Source organism: Nerophis lumbriciformis, linkage group LG13 (assembly GCF_033978685.3).
Source record: "Nerophis lumbriciformis linkage group LG13, RoL_Nlum_v2.1, whole genome shotgun sequence".
Taxonomy (NCBI): Eukaryota; Metazoa; Chordata; class Actinopteri; order Syngnathiformes; family Syngnathidae; genus Nerophis; species Nerophis lumbriciformis.
In genome coordinates this window covers 46,707,921-46,722,920 of record NC_084560.2, presented here as the reverse complement: position 1 = coordinate 46,722,920, position 15,000 = coordinate 46,707,921, and the positions used below count along the sequence as shown (strand labels likewise).

Genomic DNA, 15,000 nt, shown 5'->3' with positions numbered 1-15,000 from the left:
TTGGAAACTGTAGACGTCATGTCCTCTGGAACGAAGAGGAAAAGAACAATCCGGATTGTTATAAGCGCTAAGTTGAAAAGGCAGCATGTGTGATGGTATGGGGGTGTATTAGTGCCCAAGACATGGGTAACTTACACATCTGTGAAGGCGCCATTAATGCTGAAAGGTACATACAGGTTTTGGAGCAACATATGTTGCCATCCAAGCAACGTTATCATGGACGCCCCTGCTTATTTCAGCAAGACAATGCCAAGCCACGTGTTACATCAACGTGGCTTCATAGTAAAATAGTGCGGGTACTAGACTGGCCTGTCTGTAGTCCAGACCTGTATCCCATTGAAAATGTGTGGTGCAATATGAAGCCTAAAATACCACAATGAAGACCCCCGGACTGTTGATCAACTTAAGCTGTACATCAAGCAAGAATGGGAAAGAATTCCACCTGAAAAGCTTCAAAAATGTGTCTCCTCAGTTCCCAAACGTTTACTGAGTGTTGTTAAAAGGAAAGGCCATCTCGCCTTTCTGCCCGTGTGGGGTGTGGTCTCTCGCTGGCTTGGGGTCTGGCTGTCCCCTGCTTTTCTCGTGCCTTGTTCTCTGCCGGGTGCGTCTGTCTGCGGCCTGCTGGAAGTCCTGTGGGGAGTGCTCAGAGAGTATGGGGTATCGGACTGTCTGATTGTGGCAGTCCGCTCCCTGTATGATCAGTGTCAGAGCTTGGTCCGCATTGCCGGCAGTAAGTCAGACACGTTTCCAGTGAGGGTTGGACTCCGCCAAGGCTGCCCTTTGTCACCCATTCTGTTCTGAACTTTTATGGACAGAATTTCTAGGCGCAGTCAAGGCGTTGAGGGGATCTGGTTTGGTGGCTGCAGGATTAGGTCTCTGCTATTTGCAGATGATGTGGTCCTGATGGCTTCATCTGGCCAGGATCTTCAGCTCTCGCTGGATCGGTAAAAGAAAACTTGAACCATGTAAAAAGCCAGCAGTGCCTGTCACATGACATAATGTCACATGACATAATGCCACCACATTGTCATTGTCAACGTTTGCTCTCTCCCAGGCCTCTACCCGCCACGAGCAAAGCTGGCCATCCAGAAGTACGTCTCCCAGCTGGCTGACAATGAGCAAGCGGACGTCTTCGAGCGACTTCAGGTAAGGTTGACAAGCCTTCGTAGCGATTGACTTCAAACTATTATTTGTTTTGCTGTTTGTGCAGAGACTGAAGCCCGGTTCAGACCAAGAGGAGAACGAGCTGGTCATTCTTCATCTCAGACAGCTTTGTGAAAGCAAGCAGAAGACGCACCTCCATATTGGAGAGGCCCCCCAGGTAACTGTGTGTGAGTGGCAGGAAAAAAAGCTCTGATTTGCTTAGGGAATAATTAGTTGTTTAGTGCTACCACCTCTGCAGACCCCAAACTGTTAAAAAAAAAAATCATATAAAAGTGATGTTAAAAATGTAAGAAATATTCAATGTTTTTAATTGATACAAAATAATATTGTTTGAGGTATCACAAATTGTTTGGGCTTTTCTTCTGATTGCAGTGCATTCTATATCAAAAAATCCCTTTGTTGTGAGAAATTGTCCGATTCCCGACACACGTTTGACTGATTTTAGTGCATTTTTTACCGTACGAAATCCTAATTTGCGTTCCAAAAAAGTGTGTGAGTGACAGGAAGAAAAGCTCTAATTATCCTTGGGGGGGATTCAGTTGTTTAGTGCTGCTAACTGTTGGTCCGCATGTGTACATCTCCAGACCGCCAAATACAAGACTTTTTTCCAGGGTAAATTCCCCTACTCAGTGGCCTAGTGGTTAGAGTGTCCGCCTTGAGATGGGTAGGTTGTGAGTTCAAACCCCGGCCGGGTCATACCAAAGACTATAAAAATGGGAGCCATTACCTCCCTGCTTGGCACTCAGCATCAAGGGTTGGAATTGGGGGTTAAATCACCGAAAATGATTCCCGGGCACGGCACCGCTGCTGCCCACTGCTCCCCTCACCTCCCAGGGGGTGAACAAGGGTGATGGGTCAAATGCAGAGGACAAATTTCACCTCACCTAGTGTGTGTGTGTGTGTGTGTGTGTGTGACTATCATTGGTACTTTAACTTTAACTTTAACTTTAATTCTACCATCTGATATTTGTATTAATATGGTAGTTGATCTTTTATTTGTAAAAACAAAATGACAACAAAACCAAATATAAAGCAGACATATGTTTCATAACTTATACAATGTAGACTATTGTCACCTATAGCAGTGGTCCCCAACCTTTTTGTAGCTGCGGACCGGTCAACGCTTGAAAATTTGTCCCGCGGACCGGGGGGGGATGGGTGATTTTTTTATTTTTTTTATTTTTTATAAAGAAATACAATCATGTGTGCTTATGGCAGCGTTTCTCAAAGTGTGGGGCGCGCCCCACTGGTGGGGAATAGAGACATGACAGGTGGGGCGCGAGGAACGGGAGGAAATTTCACTTAAAACATTTTTTTTTAATTATTATATTCTTAGATTATTTTTTTTACTATGCTTTCATTTTCTATACACACTATAAATCACTTTGTGAGTCTGTCTGTGAAATCCGCTATATAAATAAATGGAAATTACCGGTACTTAGTTTTACTGTAGGCTTTATATTTCTCGGTACGAGCGAAAGTTTGACAGACATAGCAACAGTAACTAATGGGGGCGGGGCTAAGCGGAACAAACTTTCGCGCGGATGGGTAGCAGGCTAATGTGTGGATCACAATTACACAAATATATGCATTTGTGACTCGCACCTCAAAGGTCGTCGAGCCAGGCCAGCGCCTGCAGAGAAACAAAAATGTGACGGGCACACACTGTGTCATTCACCGGGAAGCACTCGCGTCAAGGCAGCTCAGCCCCGAACTCAATGAGGTTTTAACAGATGTTGTGAGCGCGGTAAATTTGATCAAAACACGACCACTGAAAGCGCGACTGTTCTCTGCACTGTGTGAGGAAATGGGAGCTGATCATACAGCCGTGCTGTTTCACAGTGAAGCAAGGTGGCTCTCCTGGGGGAAAGTGCTGTCACTTGCCCTGTCTTGCCAAATGCATAGCTCCTCCTTTTTTTTTGCAAAGATTGCAAAGTGGCACTTTTATTGTATTTATTATTGAACTTGATGCAAGTTATTTGATTTATTATTGAACTTGATGCAAGTTATAACACTTTTGTTTTATTTATTATTGAACTTGATGCAAGTTATAACACTTTTGTTTTATTTATTATTGAACTTGATGCAAGTTATAACACTTTTTTTGATTTATTATTGAACTTGATGCAAGTTATAACACTTTTTTTATTTATTATTGAACTTGATGCAAGTTATAACACTTTTGTTTTATTTATTATTGAACTTGATGCAAGTTATAACACTTTTTTTGATTTATTATTGAACATGATGCAAGTTATAACACTTTTTTTTATTTATTATTGAACTTGATGCAAGTTATAACACTTTTTTTGATTTATTATTGAACGTGATGCAAGTTATAACACTTTTTTTTATTTATTATTGAACTTGATGCAAGTTATAACAGTTTTTTTGATTTATTATTGAACGTGATGCAAGTTATAACACTTTTTTTGATTTATTATTGAACTTGATGCAAGTTATAACACTTTTGTTTTATTTATTATTGAACTTGATGGAAGTTATTTGATTTATTATTGAACTTGATGCAAGTTATACCACAGCTGCACAGTTATTTTATTTATTATTGAACTTGATGTTATTTTATGTTATTGAGTTTGAATGTATACAACTTGATGTTCAATAAATTTGAAAATGTTAAAGCTTGGCATTAGCGCTCTGTTGGGGCGATGGGGGCAGGTGGGGCTTGAAAACTCCCCCTTGTCCAAAGTGGGGGACGACAAAAAAAGTTTGAGAACCACTGGCTTATGGACTGTATCCCTGCAGACTGTATTGATATACATTCATATATAGTGTATATATTGTGTTTTTATGTTGATTTAATACAAAAAAAAAAAATAATACTTTTTTTTTTTTTTTTTTTTTTTTTTTTCTTCTTTTCTTGTGCGGCCCGGTACCAATCGGTAGCGGTCCGCGGCCCGGTGGTTGGGGACCACTGACCTATAGGGATGTCCCCATCAGGGTTTTATGCTGATACCGATCATCAAGATACCAAAGACCGATACAGATGAAATGTTTTAATTGTCAATTGTAATTTTTTTTATGGTGAGTGCTCTTGAAAACATTTAAACCAGTACCTTATTCTCTTATATTACGTACACATGTTTGAGCAAAACAAAGTCAATAGCACAGAATAACTAAACAAAAGCAAAACTCGTTTAAATCCTTTGGTTTTTGACCTTAACGTCCTCCTGTGTCCAGGAAATGATTCCCACAATATATTTACAATAATAAGAAAATGGCTGTCACAATGCTGACACAACAACAGTTGTTGTTATATTCTCCTCTCTCTAAACTCTTATTAATCTAGTTGGTAATTTCATGTTAATAGCTGCTTATTTTCTGCTGTAACATGGTTTCACCAACACTTCTTTAGCACTTATTTCTTGGTTTTGTTTAAAGCTAGCTTAGCAGTTAGCTTAGCTATTAGCATGCCTGCTCCTGGCTTGCTCTCTGTGTGTAACATGTTTAGCCTCGTCCTACAGTATTAATAGTACTTGATAATGATATTTAAGATACTAACAAATGCAGTTTATTTTCCGCAATGAAGGTGATTATAATGAGTTTAGGAGAGCGACACACAATTTAGCTGCTAGTTGCTTGTCAGCCGGGAGTCCAAAAATAAACACAATGTCAGTGATTGGCATTAATTGGCAATAATGATCACATACTGATCGCTGGCCGATTGATCGGCACATCCCTAGTCATCATTAAGTGGTGTTGTCACAAAGTGATGACGTATAGATCTTGTCAAAACATCGCCATCATCATACACAACAGGTGAAGTTAATGCTGGATGTCATTTTTTCATGACAAATCAACAAAGTATGGAAATGTTTCCACCAGGCTGTGCCCTCATTCTTTGGCGCAGGCCAAAAGCCTTCTGGATTCAGCGTCTCCCATCTGTCTACTAGACCTGCTTCAAGTTTGGTAGCAATCAGGCAAATTCTCTATGAGGAGTTTGTCCAAGCCTCACCCCTGGTTTTAGGCGTAACACCTTTCGTCAAATGCACAGGCAATGTTTCAAAGTAACATTTGTAGTAGGGATGTCCCGATCCGATATTTGGATCGGATCGGCTGCCGATATTTGCCAAAAATTGCGTATCGGCAAGGCATGGGAAAATGCCGATCCAGATCCAGTTGTTTTCCAACGTACCGATTTAAATAATACATTCCACTTTTCTGCTGCTCCGTAATTCCGTTCCGCATTTTCCAGCACACCTTCAACACATCCACATGTCTGTGAATTCTCACGCAGTTGCTTTTAGCTGCTGGCATTACACGACAGGCTCTTCTCACTCTTTCCTGTGTCTCCCTCTCACAGACAGCAAGTGCACCTTCTTACACACGTCACATACTGTCACGTCATACGTCACATACGTATACGTCCTCCCCGAGCAGAGAGGTAGCAGCATGGCTAACGTTAGCTGTGATGCTAGCGCAGCCGTGCGAGCAACGCTCCCTCTAAGGTAGTCGCCTGTGCAATTGCGCACTGTTTAAGCGTCCTCTGCGCATAGCAAATCTATGCCACGCACAAAATCAAATAAAAAAATAAGCGCATAACAATTTTCGACACACCGACACGACAGAGAAAACAGTTTTCGTCATCATTGTTCAAATATTGTGACGTCTGTCGAGACGCTTATCTCCATTCGGTGCCACACGTCCACACCATCAAAATGCTGAGGCAAAAATTTCCACATCAACACCGTATGAAAAAATTAGTGATTTTTTTAGTTGTGATTTCCTTCTCTGCATGAAAGTTTAAAAGTAGCATATATTAATGCAGTATGAAGAAGAATGTTTTAATGTAGACATGCAAGCCTTGAAAGAAAATGTTGAAAATCAAGACTACATTTCCTGCAAATGGGTGCATTTCTACCCTATATTTTAACTTTAGATTTATTCTCATATCAAACTCTTTTGGCTGTCTTTTTGACACTTACATCCACACCCTGGATTATAAATAATGTCAATAATTCAATGTGATTATCTTGTGTGATGACTGTATTATGATGATAGTATATATCTGATAGTATATATCTGTATCATGAATCAATTTAAGTGGACCCCGGCTTAAACAAGTTGAAAAACTTATTGGGGTGTTACCATTTAGTGGTCAATTGTACGGAATATGTACTTCACTGTGCAACCTACTAATAAAAGTCTCAATCAATCAATCAAAACACATAGAATCATCATACTGCTGTGATTATATGCATCAAGTGTTCATTCAAGGCTAAGGCAAAATATCGAGATATATATCGTGTATCGCAATATGGCCTTAAAATATTGCAATATTAAAAAAAGGCCATATCGCCCAGCCCTAGTTCAATGATGCCATTTCTGTTTGTCATGTATAATTTTGTCTATTTTGTGTTTATCCTTGAATAAACAGGTCAGTTTCTTGTTACCAACCATTGTGTATTATTCAAACTCCCCTAATTCAGCTGGCTAGTTGTTATCAAGAGTACTAAAACCCTTTTCAACATGATTCTGACAACTAAGTAGGCTAAATAACTTTAAACTTTAATACATGCTCGGATAGGCCAGTATCGGTCAGTATCGGTATCGGATCGGAAATGCAAAAACAATATCGGTATCGGATCGGAAGTGCAAAAACCTGGATCGGGACATCCCTAATTTGTAGCATATTGACAGTCATACAAGTGCAAAAAGAAGTTACACCCCATTAATGGTAAACAATAATGGAACAGTCAACCTTGTGGTGTGTTCACAGAGGTGTTTAGTTTTGGGGGCTGCACTGTAATAAAAACTGTCAGCCATTGTTGTGATATTTGTACTATCTCCTGCCATTGTCTTTAGAACGCGTCGGCGGGGGACGCCGGATCCACGGGCAGCCGCTTCAAATTGGACATCCTTAAAAATAAAGCTCGCTCGTCCCTCACCACCTCCCTGGAGAACATCCTGGCCAGGGTAAGTGTCTCTGCCTCAGGTGACCGGGTGTGTCTGCCACAGGACAGCCCTTTGTCCTCGCCTGCTGCTGCATGTTTTGTCTCGCTGTCCTGTCGGGGATTTGGATTGACCCATATCTGCATGCAGAGTAATTAAGACTTCCGGAGAAAGATCCAGGCTGATCTCTGGACTGAGGCCCCTGCTGCCATCTGTTATTTTCTCATAGATTTTATTGATGACCTCATAGAAGAAAACAGCTGGGAAATATTTGTCCTTTATCGAAGAATGCTTTCAAGTACCAGTATAATAGGTAAAAGTTGCTTCTATATTGAAGCTATATCTGATTTATGACACCAAAAGACCTACAAAGTTTGCAAATAAATAGATATGGTCATTATAGTATCAACAGTGTTGGTGCTAAGGACCCCATCAAGTCAATTTTTGGGATCCCACTTTTTTGTAAGCGTTTTGAAAACAAATGATAATCCTGTTATAATCTCACATTTTACTTTGAAGTGAACACCAATACGGTTTTCGACCAAACAGGTCCACTTCCATGGCAGTGATGGAACTAGTCAAGGAGGTAACCACTGCTATTGATAAGAGGGAGTTTGTTGTTGGCGTTTTTATCGATCACACATTACTTTTAAACAAAATGCAGAGGTATGGTTTTAGAGGTCTTGCTCATGATTGGTTGAAAAGTTATCTTGGTGGTAGAGAACAGTATGTGCATATGAACAATGCAGATTCAGATAAAATGATTATAACACATGGAGTGCCCCAAGGTTCTGTACTGGGACCAAAATTGTTTTTATTGTATATTAATGATATCTGCAAAATCTTTAAAAAACTCAATTGTATTCTCTTTGCTGACGATACAAGTCTGTACTGTTCTGGGCAAGACCTTGGCCAACTCTTAGAGACTGTAGAGAGCGAACTCCACATACTAAAGCAATGGTTTGATGCCAATAAACTGTCAATCAACCTAAATAAAACAAAATATATAATTTTTGGAAATAGGAAAAATAACATACAGTGTCATATAAGAATTGATGATATGGAGATAGAAAGGGTGTATTCAACAAAATGTTTGGCAATCTATATAGATGATAAATTAAATTGGAAACTGTACATAAATATACTTAAGACAAAGATGGCAAAAAATATTGCTATGTTACATAAAATCAAAAACTCCGTAAATCAAAAGGCTCTTAATATGTTATATAATTCTTTCGTACTCCCTTATCTTAATTATTGTGTTGAAATCTGGGGTAACAATTACAAAACAAACATCAACTCTATATTCTTACTTCAAAAGAAAGCGATTAGAATTGTAAATTATGCAGATTATCATGACCATACCAATGCTCTGTTTATTCAATTAAAAACATTAAAACGGCATGATCTTGTTGACCTCAACACTGCTATTGTGACGTACAAAGCTCATAACCACATGCTGCCTCGGTGTCTACAGGAGAGGTTCAAACCCAGAGAGAATCCCTATGACCTCAGAGCTGTCTTCCAGAAAGCTAAGATAAGAACAAGCTTAAAAAGTAGATGTGTTTGTGTCAGGGAGGTTCAACTGTGGAACAGCTTGGATGATTCCTTCAAATGTTCCAGGGTCCATTCACACATTTAAAAAACACTTTAAGACCAATGTCTTGGAAAAATATATCACTCTTGAATCAACACAGTAGTTAATACTATGATCAATGTTAATTAAAATACTAAATGTGGGATATAAATAATAATGGAAGTATAATTGTTTGTATATAGTATATAAATTGGTACAAAGGTTTAACACGCGTATAAGGATATTCCACATGCCTTTACTGTGTATATAATTGAACAGTGTTCATATTGCGTATAATGTGTATTTATAATATGTTGTACAAAAGACATTTCATAATTTTCGGAAGTTCATCTTGTACTTGACATTGTTTATAGGGTTAGGCGCTATAAGTGTTCAACTTCAGCCTAAACCCTTTCGGTCTGCAACATTTTCATTTTCAATCTATGAATGTACAACTGTTTGTTTATTTTGTTGACCATTGACCGAAGAATAAAACTTTACTAAGTCAACCAATAATTAATAATTAATAATTTGACCCGGCAAATATAAACAAAACAAAACACCAACGGAAAGCGATAATCGGTGTAAAAAAAAAAAAAAAAGGATTGTATTTGCGTCGTTTCTGATTTCAGTGCGTAAAAAGACACAAAGTGCGTTAACACCAACACGGTCATGTGATCCGTGACGTAGAGTGAGGAACCACAGATCCCTTCCCCATCAACAACGATGCTAATCAAGCAGACTTCATGAGAGCCAACAACAATTACTTTGGAACAAATTATGATCCAGATTATATTTTGGAGCCCGAACACAAAGATGATGAGTAATACATTTAAGAAGCCGATGCAGCTTTATTGAAACATTAAAGCATCAACAGCATTGCTAGGTGCTAAACATACAAACTAACTATTTCCACTCTCTCTGGGACGGGATGCTCACACAATCCCATACCTGCCAACTACTCCGGTTTTCCCGTAATTAGTACGGTTTTCATCAACCTATTCCGGGTTACGGTTGCAGTGATAAAAAATACGGTTTTTCATTACCGTATTTTCCGCACTATAAGGCGCACCTAAAAACCACAAATTTTCTCAAAAGCTGACAGTGCGGCTTTTAACCCGGTGCGCTTTATATATGGATAAATATTAAGATTCATTTTCATAAAGTTTCGGTCTCGCAACTTCGGTAAACAGCCGCCATCTTTTTTTCCCGGTAGAACAGGAAGCGCTTCTTCTTCTACGCAAGCAACCGCCAAGGTAAGCACCCGCCCCCATAGAACAGGAAGCGCTTCTTCTTCTACTGTAAGCAACCACCCGCCCGCAACCACCCGCCCGCGTAGAAGAAGAAAAAGCGCGCGGATATCACCGTACGTTTCATTTCCTTTGTGTGTTTACATCTGTAAAGACCACAAAATGGCTCCTACTAAACGACAGGGATCCGGTTCATGAAAAGACGCAATCTCTCCATCCGCACACGGATTACTATTTCACAGCAACTGATATTCCTGTGAACCGCACTGTGGATACAACGGGAGCACGTACGGTGAATATTCGCACCACAGGGAATGAGAAGTCATCCTTCACTGTGGTTCTAGCTTGTCATGCTAATGGCCAGAAACTTCCACCCATGGTGATATTCAAAAGGAAGACCTTGCCAAAAGAGACCTTTCCAGCCGGCGTCATCATAAAAGCTAACTCGAAGGGATGGATGGATGAAGAAAAGATGAGCGAGTGGTTAAGGTAAGTTTAAGTTTACGCGAAGAGGCCGGGTGGCTTTTTTCATGCAGCTCCGTCCATGTTGATATACGACTCCATGCGCGCCCACATCACGCTGGTTTTAATATATTATTAAAGTTTGACTGACCTATCTGACTGTTTTTTTGACATTCCTTTAGCGCAGTTAGATGCGGCTTACAACACGGGGCGGCTTATAGGTGGACAAAGTTTTGAAATATGCCGTTCATTGAAGGCGCGGCTTATAACCCAGGGCGCCTTATGGTGCGGAAAATACGGTAATTAAAAAAAATAATTTTTAAAAAAGTTTTATTCAGGAAATCGCGTAACAACAATGACAATCGACACTGCTTCCCGTAACTTCCTATCGAGCCATTCCGAATGCCATGCGCGAGGCTATTTATAGCACCGCTGCCAAGCACGAGGCACCAGTTGCCATTGTTTCCAAACGAGCGAGCGATCATGGAATCAGCCGGAGAAAAATCGCAAACGAGTCTTAAACCGAAAAGAAAACTGCAGTCAATCCGTGAAGAATATTCAAAAGCCTATCCGGGAATAATTATCCGTTCCAAAAAGGGTGAAAACTACGCGAATTGCACCTTGTGCAGACAAGATTTTTCGATCGGACACGGAGGAATTAGCGATGTAAAAGACCACGTTGGGACAAAAAAACAGAAGTCTAATGCCGTTGCTAAATTTGGATTTTAGCCACAAAAAGGTAATGACACCAATGTTATCTATTGGAATTGTTTAGTACTGTTATACTGTTAAAAGTGTTTATACTATTTATGCTTTCAAGTCCAAGTTGAAGAAATCTTGTTAAATGTTGACAGCATAACTACCAAAATACAGAAGTATGTCCTTAATATTTTTGCAGTGCTATTTCTGTTGAAAAGTTCAAATGATTACATTAGAGATGTGATGTGCCACTTTTCAAGTGTCTGATGGCTTACATTAATTTTCATTAATTTGTCATATTTTGAAAGGCTTACAAAAAAACTACATTTGAATTGTAATTCCATGCTATTGACAGGACTATTAATTTTAATGAAGTTAGCTTACCATGTTTACAGTATGATAATTGTGATAGAAATGTGAATTTTAGGCACAGAATATTTTTTACAATTGAACAAGGCAGTAGATTATACAAGCTTGGACAGAAAGTTAATAATGACACCAATTTTGTTTTTAATGGAATTGTTTAGTACTGTTTTACCATTTGTTTACTGTAAAAAGTGTTTATACTAGAGATGCGCAGTTTGCGGGCACAACCGCGGAGTCCGCGGATTATCCGCGGATCGGGCGGATGAAATTTTAAAAAATTAGATTTTATCCGCGGGTCGGGTCGGGTCGGGCGGTAGAAATAAAAAAAATTAGATTTTAAATAGATTCAGGCGGGTGGCAGTTAAACCAATTGGGAAATATATATACATAGTTAAATGTTGTTACCCACATACGAAAAACGAGCAGGCACCTGCAGCATATGCCACAACAGAAGAAGAAAAAAAAAAGAGATGGACAATTTTACGGAGCGGAGAAGGCCCCCGACGCCTCGCCGGGGTCCGGGACCGAGGCCCCTTCCCCCGAGAGGGCCCCACCGGGAGCCGTAGCTGAGGCGATCCGCGAGAAGGGCCCGACGCACGTCCAGGGTCACCACCGCGCCCACCGCACCGACACCCCGCCTCGTCCGCCTTCGCCGCGGCCGGCGTCACGCGCAGCAGGTAAGCAGCTTACCTGCCCGCCACCCCCGTGGCCGGGGGCTCGTAACAGGGGTCACTCCGCGCGCTCCGCCCGCGCAGCTTACCTGCCCGCCACCCCTGTTGCCGGGGGCGCGTAACAGGGGTCACTCCGCGCGCAGTGCGCTCACGAAAGGGGTGGGGCTCACCCTGGTTGATATAGACAGCAGCTAGGACGGTGGCCATGGACGTCGGAACCCGCTAAGGAGTGTGTAACAACCCACCTGCCGAATCAACTAGCCCTGAAAATGGATGGCGCTGGAGCGTCGGGCCCATACCCGGCCGTCGCCGGCAGCGAGACGCGCTTGGAGGTGCGCTCAGCGCGGCTCCCATATGATTGCGCACTGGTGTGCGTCTGGGTCGTGACAGCGTGGCACGCGAATGTCAGTGCTGCATTGGATCAGTCTCCTTTCTTTAACAGGCAAAAGCTTTATAACCTCACTAATGCCTTGCATCGTCTATATTAGATATATAACAACGGGCGGGTGCGGGTGGATGGCGGGCGGATGCGGTTCTGATCAAATGTTAGATCGGGTGGATTGCGGATGGTTGACGACTTTCTGATGCGGTTGCGGATGAAATAATTGCCTATCCGCGCATCTCTAGTTTATACTGTTTATACTTTCAATTAACAAATTGAAGTCTTGTGAAAGGTTGACAGGATAACTGGCATTAACTGTCAAAATAATTTCAAACTATTGAAGTTATCTTACAGAATAAACATGTCAATCAACCCATATGATTTTTGCTGTAATATTTTTTGTTTTGAAAAGTCACTGTGACTGATAGAAAAGTGATGGTTTTAGCAACATTTTAACCTGTCTGAATGCAATCAATCATTTTGCGTTTGGACCCTGGCTACTAGGTTTTTCTGATTTCAAAAGTTGGCAGGTATGTACCATGCTCGTCATTGATTGGTCCATGTTGTCATCTCCAGGGGGCCAGCCGGATGCGAGGCCGTTTGGGAAGCATGGGAAGCATGAGCAGCTTTGAAAGAGTAAGTGTCCTTTTGAGCATTCTGGGAATTGACATCTCTTTTTTTCTTTTTTTTTTTCTTTGAAAAACTTATGTCACATGCTGCTGCGTGCTCACGTGGTCACGCAATAACGATACAGAGGACGCAACGCAGGCCAAGGCTTATGTGCGCCTGCCAGTCTGCCATTTGGGCCGCGGTGTCACACTTGTGTAGAATGTGGGACCACGGTGTGACGATTTCATAAGAGACATATTATATATCAAACAGAGACAGATTAAGCCGATGGAGATGTAGTTTATAAGCGTGTAAGAATGTGCAATGACCTACATGAAAGAGAATATCCATAGACATTATGGAACATTATCACCAAAACATCAAATTAACATCAAAAAGTGTCATTTTTCAACAATACTGTATACCGTATTTTTCGGACTATAAGTGGCAGTTTTTTTCATAGTTTGGCCGGGGGTGCGACTTATACTCAGGAGCGACTTATGTGTGAAATGATGAACACATTATAATATTATTGATCTCATTGACGTAAGAGACTAGACGTATAAGATTTCATGGGCTTTAGCGATTAGGAGTGACAGATTGTTTGGTAAACGTATAGCATGTTCTATATGTTATAGTTATTTGAATGACTCTTACCATAATATGTTACGTTAACATACCAGTTGGTTATTTATGCCTCATATAACGTAACCCAAACCATCACTGATGGTGGAAACTTTACACTAGACTTCAGGCAACGTGGATCCTGTGCCTCTCCTGTCTTCCTCCAGACTCTGGGACCTCGATTTCCAAAGGAAATGCAAAATTTGCATGGTTGGGTGATGGTTTGGGGTGCCATGTCATCTGCTGGTGTCGGTCCACTCTGTTTCCTGAGATCCAGGGTCAACGCAGCCGTCTACCAGCAAGTTTTAGAGCACTTCATGCTTCCTGCTGCTGACCTGCTCTATGGAGATGGAGATTTCAAGTTCCAACAGGACTTGGCGCCTGCACACAGCGCAAAATCTACCCGTGCCTGGTTTACGGACCATGGTATTTCTGTTCTAAATTGGCCCGCCAACTCCCCTGACCTTAGCCCCATAGAAAATCTGTGGGGTATTGTGAAAAGGAAGATGCAGAATGCCAGACCCAAAAACGCAGAAGAGTTGAAGGCCACTATCAGAGCAACCTGGGCTCTCATAACACCTGAGCAGTGCCAGAAACTCATCGACTCCATGCCACGCCGCATTAACGCAGTAATTGAGGCAAAAGGAGCTCCAACCAAGTATTGAGTATTGTACATGCTCATATTTTTCATTTTCATACTTTTCAGTTGGCCAACATTTCTAAAAATCCCTTTTTTGTATTAGCCTTAAGTAATATTCTAATTTTGTGACACACGGAATTTTGGATTTTCATTTGTTGCCACTTCAAATCATCAAAATTAAATGAAATAAACATTTGAATGCATCAGTCTGTGTGCAATGAATAAATATAATGTACAAGTTACACCTTTTGAATGCAATTACTGAAATAAATCAAGTTTTTCAAAATATTCTAATTTACTGGCTTTTACCTGTGTATATATATAGTTCAACAATCCAGAACAACATTGATTTTTATGTATTATTTTACAAAATCCCACTAAAATAATTGGGGTTTCAAAAAGGCCCCACTCATAAAAGTGTTAATAATAAGACATACATGTTTTTTTTTACTTTCAAAACTAAAACCTTTCAGATTAACTTCAGATTTATGTGCCGATTATAAGTTTTTGTAATTTCTTATGAGCTATTTTTTGTTGAATTGACCTTTTTTCATAGAAAATGTTTTATTATATGGCAAACATAGAAAATATGCAATATTTTCCCCCAAAATATTTCAAAGTGTAATATTTGATTTGAAGTGATT

General features: G+C 40.6%; 1 protein-coding gene across 3 annotated transcripts in view; it reads left to right on the top strand.

The window, feature by feature from the left end:
• tbc1d4 (TBC1 domain family, member 4) overlaps window positions 1-15,000 on the top strand; it is a 110,853-nt gene that overhangs the window by 38,407 nt on the left and 57,446 nt on the right. For all 3 annotated transcript variants that reach the window (XM_061970724.2, XM_061970725.2, XM_061970723.2), the window contains exons 8-11: window positions 1,055-1,146; window positions 1,211-1,321; window positions 6,991-7,101; window positions 13,060-13,119. In XM_061970724.2, coding sequence (XP_061826708.2) covers window positions 1,055-1,146; window positions 1,211-1,321; window positions 6,991-7,101; window positions 13,060-13,119 — 374 coding nt within the window. The remainder of the gene's footprint in view (window positions 1-1,054; window positions 1,147-1,210; window positions 1,322-6,990; window positions 7,102-13,059; window positions 13,120-15,000) is intronic.